The 22429-nt window shown below is 35.1% G+C and overlaps 1 protein-coding gene across 7 annotated transcripts in view; it reads right to left on the bottom strand.

Moving 5' to 3' along the window:
* Window positions 1–1966: 1966 nt before the first annotated feature.
* Slco1a2 (solute carrier organic anion transporter family member 1A2) overlaps window positions 1967–22429 on the bottom strand; it is a 99280-nt gene continuing 78817 nt past the window's right edge. For all 7 annotated transcript variants that reach the window (XM_010615725.2, XM_010615746.2, XM_010615756.2 and 4 more), the window contains 7 exons: window positions 20698–20862; window positions 19409–19604; window positions 17482–17647; window positions 16314–16486; window positions 12187–12251; window positions 11538–11655; window positions 1967–2296 (listed from right to left, as the gene is read on the bottom strand). In XM_010615725.2, the coding sequence (XP_010614027.1) occupies window positions 2077–2296; window positions 11538–11655; window positions 12187–12251; window positions 16314–16486; window positions 17482–17647; window positions 19409–19604; window positions 20698–20862 (1103 nt within the window). In that variant the 3' untranslated portion in view covers window positions 1967–2076. The remainder of the gene's footprint in view (window positions 2297–11537; window positions 11656–12186; window positions 12252–16313; window positions 16487–17481; window positions 17648–19408; window positions 19605–20697; window positions 20863–22429) is intronic.

The following is a 22429-nucleotide window of genomic DNA, read 5'->3' as shown; positions in this document are numbered from 1 at the left end:
AATTTCCGGGTGTAGGGTAAGACCTTGCTTTTCACTTCAGCTTCCAAAATCTCCTCTCCACTCTATTGACCCTCTAAAGAAGCCCAAGCTGCATATCTTCAGACTTCACTGCTGCAGTCATGCCAACTGACAGGCCTTTCCCAATGATCTGAGATCACATTTCATGTTTCAATACTACCCTTCTCTGACTTGAATTTTGTTATTTTTTAAATTCAGCCAGGCACGAAATCTCAAATTTCACAAGCCTGAAATTTAAGTACATTTAAATCCCCAGATCTGTTCCAGTCTGTCTTTACAATCACAGTTGCTTTTTTATTTTTAATAGAACATACCCAATCATTTAGGAAATCCTATTGGCCTGAAAAGTATTTGTAGGACATGCATGTTTTAAACAGTGTTCTTCTGTTGGCTATAGTTTGGATCTTGAATGGCCCTCAAATGTAAATGCTTGCTTCCTTAAAAGGTGAGGCCTAGCAGGAGGAAGTGAGGTCCTTGTGGTTGTATCTTTTAATGGATGGAATATTGTGACATTGACCCCCCTCCTTCCCTCCCTCCCCCTTCCCCCCATCTCCTGAAGCGAACCCGGCAGCTTCTTCTCCTGTGCTCTCATCTTGATGTGCTTCCTTGTCACAGACCCAAACCCATAAGATCAAGAGGCCATGGACTGAAACCTTCAAAGATTGAAAGTCAAAATAAAAATATTCACCTTTTAATGATATATCTCAGGTGTTTGTTACAGTAATGTAAAGCCTGACCAGCACACTGTCCAGCTACCAATTTATACTCCCTGACCTTACAACCCAGACTCTCCCATGTATTTTCCAAGCTGCTTGTAAGTGCCTTGGGGATTATACCTTCCCAGGGTCCTCAGTGCTATCTTGGCAGAGAACACGTAAAAATCCATAGCATATTAACTACCATTTTTCCTACCATTCTTTCATATATTCTCTTCACTACTAGGGATTTTGATATACTGGCTTTCATTTCAGAGGGAAGAAAAGGGGGCACACAAACAGAAACATATCTTACATTCTTTTGTCTATAGTCCTCCTGTATGAACTCTTAAGTCTTCTTGTATCTCTGAAATCTCTTACTTTGTACCCATGAGATATAAAATGATGAGTAAATTTAGTTTTTAAAGTGTACCTTGAGTTTTATTAGCCTCAGTTTCATAACAGAAGATTCTTTTTAAAGGTTTCATTCACCAGGATGTTTGTGTTTTAACTTAAAGCACAATGGTTAGCATGTGCATTGGTCTAAAAAGGTGTCTGATTCTAGGAAAGTGGTCCTTTGGCAATATCTAATACTACAGATTGCTTTTAAAGGCATTATCATATTGGCCTTTTAGCCTTTGATTCACATATTTGTCTTTAAGAAAAAAATTTACTTAAGAAATTTGGGTTAAAAAAAACCAACCATCTTTGATATAATATTTTAATAACTTGGTTACATTTGTCAGTACACTGAACAAAATGAGCAAATATAGGACATCAGTAATAGGGGAGATAATTTAAAATTTGAAACAAAAGATAAGATGTTAATGAATAATCTATTTTCAGAGTCATGCCTAGAATGAGTATGAATGCAAAAACAATTTCTAAGTAGAATAAGAAAATGTAGGACTTGTTTACATGGAAGTGATAAATTTGAATAGAATATTATTTCAGTGTTCATATAAGCAGGATGATATTTCAGGTTCTGAAAAATCCCAGTGTCAAAACACAATAGGATTAAGTGGACTTCCAGAATAGAAATTATTTAGAAGTACTTGGAAAAAGTGATGTGGAAAACATATGCTTTCATGAATTAAAAGAGAAATTGCTATTTTAAGATAAAAACAAAGCTAACTCTAAAGTCCCATTTAGTCATTTGTCATGGGTCTCCTAGAAAAATCAAGCGACATTGCGACATTTTAGAAATATTATCAGCGGATATTTTTATCTTAATACATTTTTAATGAAATGTTTTTGAGGTTCTTAAAGACAAGAAAAAGTTACCTGCAGTCTCTAATGATTTAAAAATAATTAAGCTGTACAGTGTGTCCTCCAACTCTGGGAAGGCTGATAGAACAGGGAATTATAGTTTTGTCTTCAATTCTTCATCATTCAAGACCTTGGAATTTTTGTGTCCATCTTTGCACTCATTTTCCTTCTCTATAACCTTCGTGTCTGCAAGCTCAGTTCCTGCAGAGTCATTTTCACCAGGTAGATGACGTTTCCTTAAAAGAATCAGGGTCAAGAAGGCTGGGAAATAGCTTACTGCTCGCAGTCCTGCAGGCAATCCAAGGTAGATGTGCCTATTTAAACAGTATTAAAACATATTAAATCTTACACAGACAATGTGGTCAGTACAAACTAATTTTGTATATCTTTATATATATTTTATTTCCTTAACAACAACAGCAGCTATTATCTCAGCTGTCAACATTTTATAAGTAACCTTGATGAATTAATTCCAATATTTATTTGTTAAAATGTCAACCTTCCACCAGAAAGTCCAAATTCATTTTCTTTATTTAAGTCATTTGTTGCTACTTTTTTTTGCATTGAATAGAAATTCTATCTTAAACCTAATGCTGACCGTGACAGCAGTTTTTTTTCATTATTTAATGTAAATATTCCAAAGAATCATAACTAATTATGATAGATATTTTGGGGGGATTTATAAAAGAAATTTTTCTGTTCTACATTTGCTCAAAGTTTTATTCATGAATACACAAAATATCAAATCACTATTCTACATAGAGGAACAGCTAAGATTTTTCCAACTTTATATTTATAAGCCATTTTATACTAGTAGTTTTTTCTGATGTGGAACCAACATTACATTGCTAAATAAACCTCATTAGCCATTGTTATACATTAGTAGATTCAATTTGTTAATTTTCACACATATTTTTAGATTAAGTTGTAATTTTGTTCTTGTATTGAACTTATCCAGAGTTAATCTTATGATTATACAAACTTTATAGCAGGAATCAAGAAATCCTCCATTCTTTTCAGTCTCTTAGACTAACTCATAATGCTAGAATCATCAGTTTTTTGCACATTTGACAAAATTTGCCTTATACTATCTGGGCTTGGTGGTTTGGGGAAGTAGGCATTTTTGAAAGGGTTGTATTTCTAAACAGGTATTAAAATATTCATGTTTTGTGTGTGTTTATAGTAAAATTTAGTCATTCATATTTGCCTAGGAAATTCTCTACTATCTCCAATTGTTTATATCTGAAACCTCTAAGTATTTCTGCTGGTACCTTTTTATTATTCTTAATAATGTTTATTTGTGCCTCTTCTCTTTATTTGCTTTTCCAGGTTATTATTATTATTATGTTCTCATCTTCCCCAAAATGTAGAATTGTATTTTTTCACTGCTGATACGAATATCTTATGCATTAATTCTTGCTTATTTTCATCTTTATACCTAAAATTCTCAAGAGTACAGAGAAAAGCATTCCAGTGACTGGATTTTGGATTTGCCATAGCCCATTATGTCCTTATTAAAACTAATTCCATTTGTTAGGACTATATTTCCAAATAAGTTAATATTCTGAAGTTCTCAGTAGACATGAAGTTTTGAAGCACAATACCTAAGCCAGTACAGAGTTTTCTAACTCAACATTTTCAATAAAATATGAAATCTGGACCTAGTCGGCACACTGGAAGTACTTTATTATCTCTTTGGAAGGTGATATCACAGATTTCCCTGTCCATTTCTAGAGTCAGCCTTTGAATACAGTTCTCTTTACTCTTTTGTACCCCTGTTTATGTTTTCAATTCATGCCCAGATGTCCAGAATGATGTTTATATTGTCTTTCAACCTAGCTGTGCCCCTTTGGGATTTTAAAAACGTTGTATCTATTATTCCTAGTTAGGATAGGAAATACATTAGTATGTAATTAAGGAAATATTTATAAGATTCTTTTTTTATTCTTATCTATTCTTATTTTATTGTACTTTGTCTAAATTCTGAATTCATTAATAGTTAATCCTTTATAAAAAAGTATGTACCTGAAAAGATCCAAAAATTCCCTTCAGTACTGATTAGCTTCATTAAGTTTTCTATTCAGTGCTTTTTATTGACATAGAATTCTAATTATTCTATTGGTTTCATTATAAGTTATTTTTCACATAAGTAATTTAAGACTGTTTTTTTTTTTTCTGAACATTTAGGGTGGTGACAATCTTTTAACTGAATTCTAATTCCATTGCATTTTGAACAGAAAACTACTTTGTTTTTAAAAAATTTTTTCTTAGTGGCATAGGATCCAGTCAATTGTTGTAGATGCTTAATATAGTCTTCAGAAGAATATATATTCTATTTGGTTAGCAAATAGCTACATTTGTTAAATTACTCATATAATTGATAATTCACATATTCTGAATCCTTACTTATGTGATTTATTTTAATGTTGACTGATTTGCATATGTTGAACTACTCTTACACTCCTGGAATGAAACTAACTTGATTATTTTATATAATCTTTACGATGTAATTTTGAATTTGACTTGCTAGCAGTTTGCCGAGAAGTTTTGCATCTGCGTTCATCAGAGATACTACACTAAGACAGCTGGCCTGAGGCTTACTGAAAGAAGCTAAGTTGTTTGGGGCTGTATATAAATATAAAAAACATAGTTTGTATATAATGTAAATATATACTTATAAACTGATTAATATATACTTATAAAAACTTATAAATATTTTATCATCTATAAATAAATATCATCTATAATGTATTAAAGTATTTTTATTTTGTTATGAAAGTTTTTCTTAAAAGGGCGAATGTCCTGCAAGCTGCAGGCTGGACAGGAATATGCCAGGTCCAGTGTGTGTGTGTGTGTGTGTGTGTGTGTGTGTGTGTGTGTTTCTTTTCTTTTAACTTTGTGATCTTGTAAGATTTTGGTAACAAGATAATGCTGGAATCATAAAATGAGTTTGGAAGGTTTCCCTCTCTTTCAGTTCTATGGAATGATTTGTGAAGATTTGGCATTAGTTCTTTAAGAGTTTTGTAATATATTATTGCAGAGAGGCCATCTGATCTTAGATTTTCTTTTTGGTAGATTTTTTATTTTTTTTCAAATTCAATGTTTATTATTGGTTTATTCAGGATTTTTAGATCCTACTTCAGTTTAGCTAGATCATGTTTTCACAAAGTTTTCCATTTATTTTTAAATTTTTCAGTTTTTAGCATACAATTTTTCAAAATAATCCCTAATGATATTTTGTGTTTCTGTAGTATCAATTGTAAATCTTCTTTTTCATTTCTGTTTCTGTTATTTGTATCCACCTTATACAGATAGGTAGCTACAGATGCAGAAACAGATAAAGAAACATCATTCTCTCTCCCAATCTCTTTTGATCTAGCCAAAGATTTGTCAATATTTTTATCTTTTTGAAGCACTATTTATTTCTCTTCTATTTTTTTATTCTTTAGCTATTTATTTCTTCTGTTTATTTACTTCTGTTATTTTTGTGTTTGGTGTTGTATAAAAAATGGAGATGCATTATTAGTTTGTTTATTTGAAATCTTCCTTTTTTAAATTGTAAATTTCCTTCATAGTAGTGTTTTTACTGCATCCCATGACTTTTGGTATGTTGTGTTTCCCTTCTGTCACAAGAAAACTTTTAATTTTCCCTCTGACTTTGTGAATGACTCATTATTCAAAAGTATTGTTCAGTCTCCGTTTATTTGTTCATTCAAAAATTTTTTTTGCTATAGAAATCTTGTTCTGTTTCATTTGGAAATCAAAAAGATACAGGCTACGATTTCATTTTTAAAATTTTTTTTACTTATTTTGTGGCATAATATATGGTGGTCTGTTCTAGAGAAAATAAAATGTGCTGATGAAAAGAATGTGTATACTACATCTATCTGTTGAAATGTTGTATCTGTAGGGGATAGCTGATTCATAGTGTAGTTTAGCTCTGATGTTTCTTGTTGAGTATTTGGTCTGGGTGATCTATTCATCGGTGAGACTAGGATACTGAAATCTCCATGAGTACGGTATTGGAGCCTATCTCTCCCTTTAGGACTAATAGTCTTTGCTTTATAATATTGAATGCCCCAAATACAATTACATTATTACAAATATATATTTGTAGTTGCTGTATCTTGATAAATTACTCCCTTAATCACTATATTGTGACCTTTTTATTCTTGTCTTGAAGTATATTTTGTCTTTTAATGTAACTCCTGCTGCGTATTAGATTTTGTTTTCCTCCAATATCATTTTCCATCCTTTCCCTTCCAGTCTTTGACTGTTATAGTTTAGAATTTAAATGTCTCCTAAAAGTCATGTGTTGGACTCTTAGTTCACAGATGATGGCATTTTTGGGAGAAGGGGGAAGCTTTGGAGGTAGGTTTTAGTGGAAGGAAATTAGGCCACCGAGGCATGCTCTTGGAGTGCATACTGGGACCCTAGAACCTTTCTCTTTCCCTTGCCCTCCTCAGTATACTCTATCCTCCGTCGGCTTTCTCATTGTTAAACATCATACCAAATGTCCACACTTAAAGGAGAGAAAGGCTTAGTTTAGCTCATGTTTTAAGGGGATTCAGGCCATGGTCAGGTGGCTCCAAGGCAAGAAACATCATAGTAAAAGGACATGGTGGAGCCCTCCATGACCCACCCAGACACACCGAGAAGTGTGCTCCTACAATTCCCTGGGCAGCTCTCAATCAAGTTGACACAATCAAGTATATCTGTCATATTTTTCTTTTCTGGATTCCACAAAGTGAGCAATTTTGCTCTACCAGGCACTTCCTGCTATGATAGTCTGCCTAAAGACAATTTTCAGAAACAAGGAAGCCAACTGACCATGGATTGAAAGTATGAGCCAAAATACATCTTTCCTCATTGTAAATTAATTTTCTAGTACTTTGTCACAGAAAGCTGACTAGTACAGAAAATTGGGACCAAGAAGCAGTATCACTGTGGCCTTTAGAGAGTGACATGTGAAGCTCTAGGGGTGAAACTGAAGTTGGAAGTTATAGATCCCAGGGACCCGAACTCCTGTTAGGTGAAGCTGTAAGCAGTAAGTGGAGCTAGTGGAGCTAGCCTGAGAGAGAGGGAGGGGGGGCATGTGGGCCATAGCCAGCAGGGTCATTGAAGAGGTTGCATAAGCCCTTGGAAGCTCATATCACACCAGCGTGTGCCACATTATGCCAGAATGAAGTCACAAGATTTAATGTTTGCCTTTCTGGTTTAAGCTTGGCTATGGTCTAATTACTCCTTATTTTCTTATCCCTCCATTTTGGTGTGGGAATGGGAATGCTCACCCTTTTCTGCTGTATCTAGATATTTGTAACTTTTGAATTTCAGGATCTCACAGCTAAGAGCTCATTTTGAATCTCAGAGGGGACTCTGGTCTTGGACATTTGAGCAGTGCTGCATAGTTAGCATTATGTGGACTCTTAGAGATGGACTGAATGCATTTTACATGAGGAGATGGATGGGAACCTTTGGAGGCCAGGGGTGGAATATTATGGACTGGATCTTAAATGTCTCCCAAAGATCACATGTACTGTTGGTAGGTGGAGGAATCTTTAGGAGGTTGGACTTAGGGAAGGAAATATGGTCATTGATGAGGATATTTGAGCCCTGACCCTTTTCTGCCTTTTATGGCTTAGCTTCCCAGTTGCCATGAAATAAGAAGATCTTCTCTACCACGTGCTCCCTGGTATGGTGCTGTATCCTACACAGGCCCAAAGCTACAGAGCAAATGGCCATGGATTTAAATCTCTGAAACCATAGCCAAAATTAATCTTTCTTCATTATAAATTTGTTATATTTTGTCACAGTGATGGAAAGCTTAAAAACACAGTTGGCATCTTTACTGATGAGGTGTGTTTCTTTTAGGGAGCATAATGTAAGATCTTATTTTCACTTTAAAAAAAACAGCCTGTATTTTTACTCTAATAATTTAGTTCATTTACATTTGAGAGTTATTATTGAAAGGTACATACTTTATGGCTGTCATTTTGTGTTTTTTCATCTGTTGTTTTCAATATTCTGCGTGTTTCTTTCTTGTCATTGTGGTTTGATGGCTTACTGTATTGATAACATTTGAATCATTGTATTTCTTTTTTATATATTTACGTTTCTGTGGGATTTATGCATAAACATACTATCATGATGATAATTACATTTCTTTCCTTTCTGGATATGACTCCCATAAGTATCTTTGTAAGGCTAGTTTAAGGTGATAAATTCCCTTATTGTTTCTCTTGGAATGTACTTATTTTTCCTTTCATTTCTGAAACCTTCATTTCTCATAACCTTGCTGGGCACAGCAATGGTAGTTGGCAGTTATTTTCTTTCAGTACTTAAAACATGCTATTCCATTCCTTCCTTGTCTGTGTGGTTTCTGCTGAGAAATCTGTGGTTAGTCTAATGCTCTTTTACATAACTTGGTACTTCCCTCTTGCAGAATTTAAAACTTCTTCTTTGTATGTACCTTTGACAAATTAACTTAATATGTCGGATTTTATTTGGTCACATCTATTTGGGGTTCAATAAACCTCCTGTACACGGATATCCAGGTCTTTCTGAATACTAGGGATTTTTTCCATTATGTCATGTAATCAGGTTTATGTACTCACTCTCTGTCTTCTCTTTTTTGGATATGCCAGTGATGTAGAAGTTTAAATGTTTAATGGTGTGATAAAGATTGTGAACGTTCTTATTATTCTTTTTTGTTCTGTCTGAATGATTTCAAAAGACCTGCCTTTCAAGTTTTGATATTTTTTATTTGCTTGATCTCATCCATTGTTGAGGCTTTCAAGTGAATTTTTCACAAATGTTTGGGTTTTTTTCAAAATCTCTATCTCACCGCTAATTTTATCATTCACATCTTCCATTGCTTTCCTAATTTTATTTAAGTGTTTACATGTACTCTCTTGGATCTCATTGAGATTTATAAAAATAATTCTTTTGAATTCTTTCCCAGGCATTTCATCCATTTTGGTATCTTTTGAATCCATTAGTAGAAAGGTATGATCATTTAGAGATATCATAACTTGTTTTCTCCCCATATTGCTTATGCTCCTAAATTCAGATTTGTGTATCTGGTCAAATGTACATTTCTGCTACTTTTATGAGGTGGCCTTCTTAGCAAATTTCTCTTGAAGATATATTTTGGGTATCAGTTTGTTAGGCAAGGTCAGGGTTTTTTTTTTCCAGGTGAGTACTATAATGTAATCTCTCCATAGCTTATTTGGCAGATGAGAATTCTACCACTGAACCACCAATGGTAACTGTAATTTATTTGGATATGATTAGTGAGATTAGGTATAGTTTGTTACTATATCAGTGTCAGAGAGACCCCTGTCTTGCAGGTAATAAGAGAGGGGACATACTCTAGAAGTTCAGGCAGGTGTGGTATAAATAGAAAAGTATGTTGGTGCATCCTATATGACCACAGGTGTAGAAGAGTAGTGGCTCCTGTCAGGTGATGGATGTTTTTATAGACACTTGTTATTGGCTGTGCTACTTGTAGGGTCCTGGGCTGTCACTGGTTGCACTAGTAGTGGTTTCCCTTTAACTACAGAGAGGCGCCAGCACAAACGTTTCATGGGAAGATTTCAGCAAGAATCATAATGTCCTCTCTGAGGTAATCATACCCAGTTTTTTAAAATAATGCCTGATAAAACAAGTTGCAAGCAACAGTGGGGACCCATGTAGACAAGATGAAGCAGCAATGGTAGTGCTCTCTGCTGCTATTAGGGACAGATTCACCCAGAAACAGAACCGTACCTCCCCAACCCAACCATGCATGCTGAGGACAGGGCTTTACTTCTCTGGATTCTTTCAGCTGTAGTGTACAACAGGGAACAAACAGGAGTGGGTCACAGCAGGAGATAGGAAATTTATTCTCAATCAAAGTGCTCACAGGAGTGAACAAAAGTGGAGTATCACCAGCAACAAACAAGGTTTATCCACAGAGTTTCTTTTTCTGAACAAGGGGCAGGACATCAAGTGGCACAGGCATTGCAAAAGACCACCCCAGGAGAACTACAGAGATCTTGTCCTGTCAGTGACAGGTGCCTCTGCCCAGGGCAAGGTGGAGGGAAGTGTAGCAGGAACCACACAAGTAACTACTTTCAGTTTTGCACTGGCAAGAAACTGCATATCAGTGGTTCCACCGTGATATCAGAAGGCAAGTGTGCCATTTAATCTTGTTTTAATGGATTAAAAGACTCCTGGAGAGGTGATTGAGTTGTAAAGACACTAACTTCAGCAACAAGTTAACTCGATGAGTTCACAGCTCAATGGACTTTTAGGAGGTGACAGCTATCTGATGGAAGCGAGTCGTGGAGATGTGACACTGGGGACTATATCTGGCCCCTGACCCCTGCCTCTCCATTCTTCTTCCCTGGTTCTCTTCTTCCTGGCTACCATAAGTGAGCACCTTCGCACCACTACACCTTACTACCATGACGTTCCTGCCTTGGTGCCAAGTGACCATGGACTGACATTGAACCAAAACAAACCTCTCCTCTTTTCAGTTGCAGATGCCAGTTATTTGGAAAGCCAGCAACACAGCACGCTATCCAATCTTCCAGTTTTTCAGGCCAGTGCCCTCCATTCCCCTCTTTATGCCACTACCGTTTCCCTATAGTGCGATACTCTCGGTGGGTTTATGTCAGAGTCACTCTATTGAGACAAGTTTGGTTCAGGAGGTAGCTACTCATTGAGCCAATGCACTGAAATTTCTGGTGCGGCAAATTCCATCTGAGAAATGGGAATATGTAGGGTTTTCTAACCATGAGAGGAACCCAAAATCGGAGTGCTTTTTGTGATGGCTCCTTGTTAGAGAAGTTTACTGGGATGTGATGTGAAATCCTTTTCTAATGCCAGGCTGCTGTGAAAATTTCAGATTAGTTATCTAGTTTGATTGAAAGCCTCTGAACTTATAAAACTCTAGTGGCTAGGATTTCCATCATCCATATTGGTAGAGTTTGCTGCTGTTCTTTCACACTTAGCTCTACAGAAGGGAAACTCTCCCTTCCCTAGATGTGAAGATGGGTCTGCAGGTTCTGGGATATTTTGTTTCTCTTATTACATATTCCATTGTTCCATTTCTCTGGAACTTACAAGGTTCCATTTTTCCTTTGTTGATTTCCAGGGTTTTCCTGTGATCACGTAAATTCACAAGTATACACCTGTTGTTTCATTTTTTCCTTGTGGAGAACTGGATGAGTAAGCAGTTCCTCTATTAAACCTTCTTTCTCCCTCTCTCAAATAGTTTGAAAACTTAGGTAAGAGAATCATTCATACTTGCATTTATCGCCTTAGGAAGAATGGAAAGATACAAATCTAATGCATAGATAAGGAGTGAAATTATAATGTCAGTACATATTCTTAAAAAAAAAGCTAAAGATATTCTTGACACTTGACAAAGAAAATGTTAGATGTGAATGATGATGCTATTTACTGCAAGTTTATTTATTTATTTTTCCCCATTAAGTTTACTGGTACATTTAAAGCATACAATATACTGCAAGTTTATTATTAAAAATAAGTTCTGAAAAAAATCTTTACCTGAAATTGGTTGCATCATATATTCTGCATGCCCCTGGCTTACCACATTTCAAAGTTCCCCAGTGTAAGCAGGTAGAGTCCACTAAAGCTCCAAAATATATAGGTGCTGGAATGCCAGCTACAATTAAGACAGTAAGAAAAGAATCAAGGTAAGAATGGAGACACATTACTTGAAAAGATTTTGCTTTTCCATTTGCATAACAAAATACAAAGGGCGTGCTTTAAGTTTTATTACTTGAAATTATGTTATTTTTACTGTAAGGTTTCTAGATTACAAAGGAAAGTATGATGAATTAGAGATAACCACATTATTGATAGTATAAAATATTGAATTAATGATTCTGAATCATACATTTTCTGAAATGCTTTGGACCAATCGCGTGTATATTTTCTTTAGATAAATCATTTCCTGTTTATTTTATTTTAACATCTTCTAACAGATGAAAAGTATAATTAAGTTCAGAGGGGACCATTTCAAATGAAAAGTATAATTTCTCCATTTCTTTGTACTCTTTATTTTCACAGTAATTACAAAACACTGTTTCGAAGTAGAAGGATTATTTGGTAGGTTTTCTTCTGAGAGTATTATTTCATCTATTAAGCATTTAATAGTGCTCTGTTATAACAGTGGAAAAATAACTACTCTTACCAAATATTCTTGTGCAAAATGTATGTACTCCCACACCAAGAGACTTCTCTTCAGCCTTGATGCACCTACAATAAGTGTACAAATAAAAAACATAAAATGACTACAGTTTCCCAAGAGGGCTGTTTCTCTGCAATAGCAAACTATGAATACTAGAAAATACACTTTTATGTTCAGGCTTTGGTTATTCAGGGCCTGATTATCCAGCTTGATGCCTACATGGAAGACACATTTCTCTCATTGGTATTTAACCTCTAACATTTTTTTGCTCAGTCACTGCCCATCAGAAAGTTAACAAAGAAGAAAGTATTTCAAAGCAATCCATTTCCATGTCAGGATCACTCAGTTCTAATGGTTAAGCTTTGGACCTAAAACAAGATAATGTACTCCTATCTATAATCAAGTTATATGTTTTAATGAAATGTAAGAAAGTAGATCACTTACATAGGTAAATGTAAGAAAAAAGAAAGCAATACTAAAAAAACCTTTAAAAGAATACGATTTTTTAGAAATCACAAAGCAAACCTATTTTAAGTGATTTAGTACCATTTCAAGAGTTGCACAGAAATTTCTCTATTCTCTCCAAAAATACTCTCATCTTTTCACTGTTTCCTGAAATTCTTCTATGCGGAAAGAAAAGTGGTAAGACTCCACAGGTATTTTCAATGTTGTCCCCCACACTTTTCCACTAGCATGGCACCCGCTGGAAAGATACACTGCCTTATCATTCCTTCCCTGATTAATTCAAAATAGAGAAAATAAAAGCAGATTTCTCACAGAAGACTGCCATAAATTTTTAGGAAAAACTACATTTTATTGACATTTTTGTGGTAGAGAAATTTTACTCGATAGAATAATCTGACATCCTCATATAATGAGGCTTAGTTGATCAGAGGCCGTCTGACAGAGAAGTTATTTAGACATTATGAATAATTTAACTCAGAAGAAAAAATCCAGCAGACCCAGCATGTCTTTCTTGGTCACCTAATTTTTTAAATACAGAAAACAGGGCATTTAAATTTTACTGAAGAATTTTTCTTTCTATTCTTTCTTCAATGTAGTAATTTTGCTATCACGGAAGCATGGGTATAGCTTCATAAATTATAAGCAGTTTAAACCGTTCTCCAAGATTTATCATTATCAGCATTGACAAAAACCATCAATTTCTAGAACACTGGATTCTGAAAGAAATTTTTTAAAAATTTCATTAAAAATGGCAAACAAAGGTAGGCCTGGTGACCCATGCCTAAAACCCTTGTACTTTCAAAGGCTGAGACAGAAGGCTTGCGACTTGTAGCCCAGTCCAGGGAATTTAGCAAGACATTTGAAAATAAAAAAGGGCTCAGGTTGTGGCAAAGTGCAAAATCTCTGAGTTCATTTCTCAGTTCCAAAAAGGGGGGCAGTAAATAATTACATTTGGTGCATCCCTCCAGCATCATGATGTGAAATTCTGCAATAATAGAGAAAAGGCTTAGATATGTGTAAAAATTCCACAAGTTAAACTGTATAATATGATCTTGGCCAAAGTGGAGGAAGGGAGTAGAGGCATGAAACCTAAAGCACGAATATGAACTTATTTTATTTTATCTTGTCACAACTGCTATGCTGCAGCATGACTTCTTTCTAGTTCCCCTTGGTAACCTTCTGGAAAAGTCCTGGTCTGTGATCTCCCCTACAATGACCCTTTTCAGCTCAAAACAGGTAGATTAAAACTTAACCTATTCTCCCCTAACCACAGTTAGAGATAACTCTTCAGAATTGAAAATAGTAAAGGCAGCTAAGTTAGAAAAAAGTAATAGTCAGTCAGACAGGGACAAGCCCTCAAGAGAGTCAACATGAAAGACAAACACACCCCAAGATCGTGGCTAGAGGCACTCTATTGAAAACCAGGCCCTAAGATAAAGATACAACTACCAGGCCTACAGGCCTCCTCAAGAAATGAGCCATTAACTTGAGATTATATTGTGACTGGTGTCACCTGGTCCAGTAAAGTCCAGATAGACATCAGCCACCCAAATGGGTGACCCAATCACCTAGGTGAGTGGCCAGGACATTCAAACCCATCCCTTCCCCAGAATCCTTTTGTTCTGTCCATGTACCCTTGCTACCTGACTCACTTTCTTATTAGAACAATATTAATTAAGTGGCTATTCGTATAACCCTATAGGTTAATAACAGTTTGACCATATTACACTCACATCTTGATATTGCTATTTAAATTACCCCTAGCCAAAGGCCTTGGTGACAACATACTTTTGAGATCCTACCCGTCTTGCAAAAGTTACCTTTCAGTTAACCTTTCCTTCGCTTAACCTCCTTTGTCCTTTAAAGTCATTCTTCTATTTTGAAAAACACAGACGCGACACAAGTAATGTTTAGTAGTTTAAAAGTTATTATTTCTCTTATATCAGTGGGAATCTTCATTTCATCACCAGTCAGTCAGAAGACCGGGTGGCTGGGGCTTGCAACCTACATCTAACGTAAGGGCTGTCTGTAGGATGGTGCTGTTTGAATTTTGGGATGTGAGGCTGAATTGAGGTAGATAGTGTCTGAATTGGAGGGAAATGGAGGACACCTAGTCAGTGTCAGAGAGTTGCTTCAGGTGGGGGAACAAACCCAAGCATGTCGGATCTCAGGAGTGTTCCCTGTGAGTAAAGAAACTGTTTTATCTCAGAGCATAGATATATGTATACATAGGAGCTGTATACCAAGGAAGCAATCTAATGATACTTCACATTTACAAAAAAACCTTTCAAAATTCTCTTCGAGGATATAAAAGAAAGTTTAAGTAAAGGGAATGTATCATATTCACCAATATTTCATTTTCTTTCCAACTGATCTATAGAACCAACAAAAACCAAATAAAGATTCACATGTGAGTATAAAGATGCATACATAAATAAATCAATTTGGGAAAAAGTTTACAGTACAGTAAGTATGACAAGGTGAGTAGCTGAGGGAGAGATATCATGTGAGATTTTAACCTTTCTATTTTCAAAGCAATTAAGTCAATGTGTTATTGGTTTGAGAACAGACCAATCAGTGGAACAGAAAAAGAATGAAGCATAGATCCATGTTGTAAAATAACTTTAGATCTAAGGAGGTAGGCACCAAAAGTCGGTGGAGAAAGAACCTGTAATTTAGGCTATTCCAATATCTATTATCTGGTATCTGCTAAACAATATTAGATATCTAGCTTTCCTGTGTACCACATATAGACTTGAAGTGGTTTAAAGAGGTAAATGGTTAACTTGTAAAGCTGTTGGGATAACATTTAAGGTAATATGTTTAGAAATCAGAAATGGGGAAACACCTTTTAAATGTGACCCCCTAACCACAAAGGCATAAGTACAATTGTTAGGATTTCATTTCATAAATGATGCAGCAGAAAAATTAAAAGAAATATAACAGATTAGAAGCTAATTATATCATCCATATGACATGTATCATCTACTAAATAACCATCCAAATTAGCAAGAAAAAGATAAATGCAGAAAAAAAGTGGAAAAAATGAATAAGCATCTTGAAGCAGAAGTCTCAAAAGCTAAATTACAACAGCAACAACAAACTCAAAGAGAAGCTTCTTTTCACTACATATCACACACAAAAACATCCTTAACCCACCACTCCATGCTAATTAGAACAGGCAACATCATAAAGTCGGAAAATTCCAAGTGTTAACGAGGCTCTAAGGAAAGGGAAACTTACGCAGTAGTATGAGAACAACTCTTAGTCACTGTCCGTACTCGGTGACTATTCACGCACCTTAGGAACCAGAACTTTATGTACCACACCCCCATTTGTATGGATATAAAAAACATATACGTGCAACATCTTAACATTCTATAAAACGAGTCACTTCTTGTCCTAAACAGTGAGAGGTCCACTCATTTTTCTCAGAGAATTAAGGAAAATGGGGAAGGATATAGAAGGAAATGCCTTCTATATTTAAATATCTCACTTTAGTGTTCTGTAAAACTTAACATTTAACGCAAGACCTTGAATAAATGGCATATTTGAGCACTGAGTTCTTAGATACCCAGAGCTCCAAGTGGCTTTTATTTTTAAGGAAAATGTTACTTTACCAAATAACCAGAAAGAAATCTAAACAGAGAAAATGATCATTTTACCTCAGGAGAACCATATATCCAGGAATGGCAGCTAAAGAATAAATGAAACTGCTAACTGTTGACAAGATTAAGAAGTACTGGAGCATCAAGGAACAGTCGTAGCCTTTGTAGCACAGCCCGAGCACCGCAGATGCATTTCCGGGTGTTTGAATGCAGCTGCAGTTTCGAAACACCTGTGTAAAAAAATAATGAATTTCTCTATTTAAGGTAGAAAAAAATTTGAATACAAAATTAAAATGTTTTCCACATAGCCAGTTGGATCAGAAGGGAGGCTGCTGTGGCTGGGGTTTAAAGCTCAGTGATAGAGCACTTGTCTAGTATGTGTGAGGCTCTGGGTTTGATCCCAACACGTCCCCTCCAAATACGCACGCACGCAAGCACGCACGCGCACGCACACACGTGATGGAGGCTGCCTATTCCCTTGTTCTCATGTCCTTTATAGTGTGTTTCAGGACTAAATTATAAAACAAAGCACAGGAGAGCGATTCCAAAAGTGTAGATTTTTTTTTTCTAAATACGTATGAAATAAATCTGCACTAGGTTAGCTTTTCTGAACACATTTTTAAAGAAAAATAGTTCCTTCAACAACTCTATTAAAGAGCAATCTGTTTTGTAATACAAAGATCTTTACAAGCAAAAGATCAACCCTTTTAAAAATTACTTTATGCAATTTATGTAAACAATTTTGTATAGGACTTCTGGAGAATCAAAATTTATATTCAAATTTGACTATCAAGCAAGTTATATTTTACTTTGAAAAGGTGACATTTCTGAGGCAAACCCTGTCTTGTGAAAACTACCACAATGTGAAAAACAGCCTACGGATGCATATTCATAGAAAAAACAGCAATTATTTGAATAACTGAAATAAAAAATGCCAACTTTATGTTAAAATAAAAAGTGTTCCTGTCTAGAGTATTTAAACCTATACTATATCATTTGAGGAAAAAAAATTAAACTGCTTGGAAATTACAAACTAGTGCTCAGGTACAGGAAATACAAGGTAATAGTGTATGAATACAGAAAATAATTTAAGTTGTCCACAAACAAATTAATCTGGTTTTCAGAAAGAATAATTTTACTTTTAGCAAATGTAGGCACAGTTCATAGTCAGAAATTGCTAATATAGTGCATCAAAGTTCTGTCCAAAAGGCTACCAGGATGTTACCATGCTCAGTCCAGTTCCAACGGATGTTTCACAACCAGCAAGGCAAGCAGACATATATGATAAACCGTTGTCTCCACACACAGGATCCCATATTTTAGTCGGACAGTTGCAAACTTTATTGCAGTCAGCAATGACCTTATTTCCCACATATACATCTTGGTGAATTCTGAAATGATTTAAAATAATGCCATGAATACTGAAAGACTATTCCAGCATTTTTCCCCATTTTTTCATCACTGTTTTTCATCACCATCTCCAATCACATTCCTTTCTTTCCCCAAAACAGAATTAGAAGTCCCCTGACCAGTAACGTGTAGCCTGCGTAGTATGTGGTTTAGGCACAAAAATTGCCTGCTTCCGTGATCATAGAACCACTTTTTCAGTGATCCATTTCAGAAAAATATGTCACCAATAAACAAGTGCAATTATATGCCTGCTGTATGGGCAGAGTTTTTCCAGGTAATATTAGAAATGAAAAATGAAGAGAACCTAATTTCTGTGGTTTCCTCATGTGGTGCAAAGTAACAAGGGAGAGCTAATGTGGAGATCAAAAGCTGTAAGTTCCATTCATAACTTAGAAAATGCATTTAGTGCCAGAAACACAAGCCAGAATATATACTTGAGTGAATAAATGCATTCTTCTAGTAAAGAAAGTATCCTGCACTTGTAATGACTGAAAAAGCCTCATATGGGAATCTAGACAATACAAATCCTAATTCTCTGACTTAATCCCAGTGGGCTATATATTATTCAGAGACGCTACATCTCTGGGTCTTTTTTATATTCTTTTTTTTTTTTTTGGTTGTCTGAGACAGGGTGTCACTTATGTAGTGTGACTGATCTGGAACTCACTGTGTAGCTGAGGGTGGTCTCGAACTCATAGTGATCCTCCTGCCTCAGCCTCCCAAGTGCTGGGATTACAGGTGTGCACCACTACACCTGGCTTTATATCATTTTTATTTTAAGACATCTCACTAGGTTGCTAAATTGTGTAGGGTGGGCTAGAACTTGTGTTCCTCCTATCTCAAGTGGCTAGAGTACAGAAGGATTACAGGCATGTGCCACCACGACTGGCTAAAAGCCACATATAGAAACATGTGGTAGAAGAGGTTTCCCATTAACTTCCTTTGTCATTGAATCCCTGAGAATTTTGAATTCCTACTATAAAATGAAAATAATAATACCTGTCTTGAATGGAGTATACAAGACTCATATCAGATAAGGTATATAAAATTCCTTTATGATTTTAGATTTGAAATGATTCTATCTTACAAATTTTATGGTGTCTTTTATTTCATTTTGACAGATGATGATCTAAATATGTCCTAAAGTATGCTATTAAAATTCTATATCACTATAGAAAATATTTCTATAAACCCAGAAAGCCCTCAGATCTAACATTAAAATCTAAATATAAAATTATTCAGTACTTTAGATGTAGCTATACAAGTGAAATACATAAATTTGAATACTAATTAATTTGTATATATTTGCATCCAATATTGCTAAATTTAAGTCCACTGTGGATACATAAAGAGCCTCTATAGACTGTATAGTCAACTTTTAGTTTTATCTACTGACAGGAAGGTAAAATATATGGAAAATACATCCTAATAAGTCCATAGGGTATTTTCTTTATGTACATTTTAATGTCCACCAGGATATCACAGTGACAACCACGCATGTAACACACATGAACAAATAACACTCCTAAATTCACTCACTCTCTGATATGTTCCCAACCTCTTTAATAAGCCTAGGGACTGGATAGATTAGTGTATGAGTGACAGGGGAAGGAAGATGTAGGACAACCGTGGTTCACTGACCCTGACTCCTAAGCAAATGCTCTGGTCATGCACAGCACTGGAGAAAATGCATTAGTCATCAGTTGTTGAAAGCATATACCATTCCTTAGGAATCAACATACCCTTCATAAGAAGTAGTTATGCCAGCAACTGGAGAATTCTTGCAGGTCATGAGAAAAGACAAGAAATAGAGAAGGTACTCCAGTAGGGATAACCAACATGCTACGTGGGCAGCTTGCTTTACAGTAATCTTGAACTTCTTCATAATTAAACCACCAAGTATATATCCAATGCAGATTGGAGGTAAGTTATAAATACCTAAAATGCAAATGAAATATTATTTACAAAGCAACAACAAATTAACAAATACGTTTGAACTTTTGTCTAAAAAGTCTTCTTTGAGAAAGACCTCTTTCCTTCTTTAATAAAGTCTAGCTTGCAGTGACTTTAACCCCATCTAGTTACTCGGGACACACAGGGACATTCTGAAACGACGCATAATGCCCCAGTATATTCTGAAAGACTGTTCTTTCTTGTAGGCAGGGATCAATCTATTTTCGTGGGATGCAGATAGAAGTAGCAAGTCAAAAATTAAAGAATAACTCATTAATTTCTACCTATCACAAATACATATGATATTTTAGATCTTTATTCCCATTCTGGTTATTAAGAATTCGGCTTAATTTTAAAAGGTCACTTTGCTCCTCACTCATAATAAATGAGAGAAAAAGAAAAGAAAGAGAGAGGTAGCCCTCGGTGTCTTTCATACAATGCCAATATCTGGATCACTGAATAATATTTTTGAAGGAGCTCATTATCTATCCATTCTAGACTCATACAATTGTGTCTGAGATGGGCGGCTCAGCTATTAAAATTTATCATAGGTGTAGGTAACTTTGGATAATTTTTCAAAAGAGTAAAAATCTCCTTGGAAAAATCCAAGGTAGGGTACAATGATTAGGGTTCTGTAACAACAAGTAAAGCAGTACTGTCTGTGGCTGCAGAGACACCTAAGGGAGACCAGGAAATGAAATTAAGAGGGATACAGATTTCACGAACTGAAGCCAAGAACAAAATCAGAGCAAAATGTTGAAACCTAATGATTTAATTCTGCATTCCTTTTTAAATTAAGAGATTGATTCTTTAGTGATGGAGTAATATTTGCATTCCCTAAGATTCTCATAAATATTATGAATTTGCACTCTGGAAAGAGAGCAGAAGAGAGAAGAAAGGATATTACCTTCCATACTCTTTCTTGATTTCCTTGAAGAGTAGAAAAAGGAAATTAACCAGAGAGAAATATCCTAAAAGACTTCAATTTAGGAAATTTATAAATCCCACCACCATGTAGTTCACCATGTCATGGGAGGCAAAGAAAGTCAGCTATTAAAGTAGAGAAAAGCAAACATACCAATGAGAAAGATTGCTTCTGCTGTTGATTTTCCATACTGTTGTTCCAGGTATTTAGGCATGAAGGAGAACATATTAACAAATGCATTGAACTGCAGCACACTTATAAGTATGAAAAGCATGTAAATTGGATTGCATGAGAGACTTTTCATGAATGGTACAAAATCTGAAATGAAAGGACAGCATCATCAAACTAATTTGTTTCTGCATTTTGTAACTGGCATTTTCCTAAATCGTTGAACACATTCTTTAGCTTCTGAAAGTCAATGGTTCCACTGTAGATAAGAACTAGAACACAGTAGTTTGCCTTCAATACATCACTATAATGTATTTCGTTTAAAATCAAAATGGAAAATTTCAGAGACCAAAACAGTGACTCTGCCTATAGCATTTATTTTTTTCTTCTTCTTTTTTTTCTTCTGGGAAATTTCTCTCTTCCCTAGAGATAAGCTAGAATGAAAGCTGACTTTTATGATTTCTAAAGTCTGGGAAGAAATTACTTTGATAAAGAGAGACACACATTAAAATATTTGTATTATCAACCTGAACATTTAAAATGAAGATATATGGAGGTATGGATGGGATTAAAAACTTGCCCAAGTACAATTTTTCTGTTTCTCAAGAAACATTTCAGTGGTGTAAAACAAGATGCACATTAGAACCCTATGGAGATATTTTAAACAATCCCAATGTACAGGTCTCTGTCCCAGAGCAGCTGATCCACTGGGTATATACTAAGACTATGTAAATGACTTAACAAGATCTTTTCCCTGTTTCAAAAGGCTCAGAGCAAATTTGTGACCTGCTTTAGTAAATGAGTTGAGTCACACAGAAGCTTTTGGCTCAAATTCTCATTTTTTATTTCTTTTCATGTTTCCTATCATAGTGATCTCTGTCTTGAAATACTTGTTTTGTACTACCTGGTTTGCTAATAAATAGCCTAAAATCCATTCAAGGATAAGGTATAAGTAAATAATCATCTGTAAGGGAGGAAGCACAACTTTAATTAAATAATGAATTCTAGATATAGAACTCATATTTCAGAGTCAGTACATAGAAGAGATTATGTAGATTTTCAAAGTATTCTTATTTGTTGATATCTTTGCCCTAATAGATGAGACTCAGTTTAAATTTATTTTTGGTATATTTTATGCTATGCTAAACTCCTTCATAGTTTTAAAGTTGAACTAATCTCACAGACCATAATGTTATGTGTTAATTCCCTTTATCAGTGTATATTAGCTCTTTGAGAACTATTAGTCATGATGCTGAGAACTTCCAAGATTCTGAATTAGTTTGCAACCATACCAAGAACTATGAAGTTATGTTCAGTGGTGTTTTAAGTGAGTTTGTAGCTATTAATAAAATTTCTGTGTAAATCAGTACTATAGCTTAAGAATGATAGTGAAAATTGCAACACTAACAATAAAAATACAATACTAGTAGAAATAATAAGACTGATGTATGTCAGAATTGCTTTCACCTTTACATTACAACCACATAAAAAGTGCCATTATTATTCACATTTTACAGATAAGATAACAGCCCCTCTCTACTCTTGAAATAAAACAATCTAAGAATTCCAATGCCCAGGCAACACTCTGTATTATTTAGTTTAGACCTCTTAAAATACCATGGAACACCCAAGTATCAGTAATTTTTAAAATTTCCTAGGAGACTCCAAAGCACATCAGGTTGGAGAATCAGTGTTTTTCAATACTAAATACTTAGAT

This window comes from Fukomys damarensis, unplaced genomic scaffold, assembly GCF_012274545.1.
Source record: "Fukomys damarensis isolate Sample0158 unplaced genomic scaffold, DMR_v1.0_HiC HiC_scaffold_19, whole genome shotgun sequence".
NCBI classification, from domain to species: domain Eukaryota; kingdom Metazoa; phylum Chordata; class Mammalia; order Rodentia; family Bathyergidae; genus Fukomys; species Fukomys damarensis.
The sequence above is the reverse complement of the archived record's forward strand: the minus strand, read 5'-3'. Positions and strand labels throughout refer to the sequence as shown.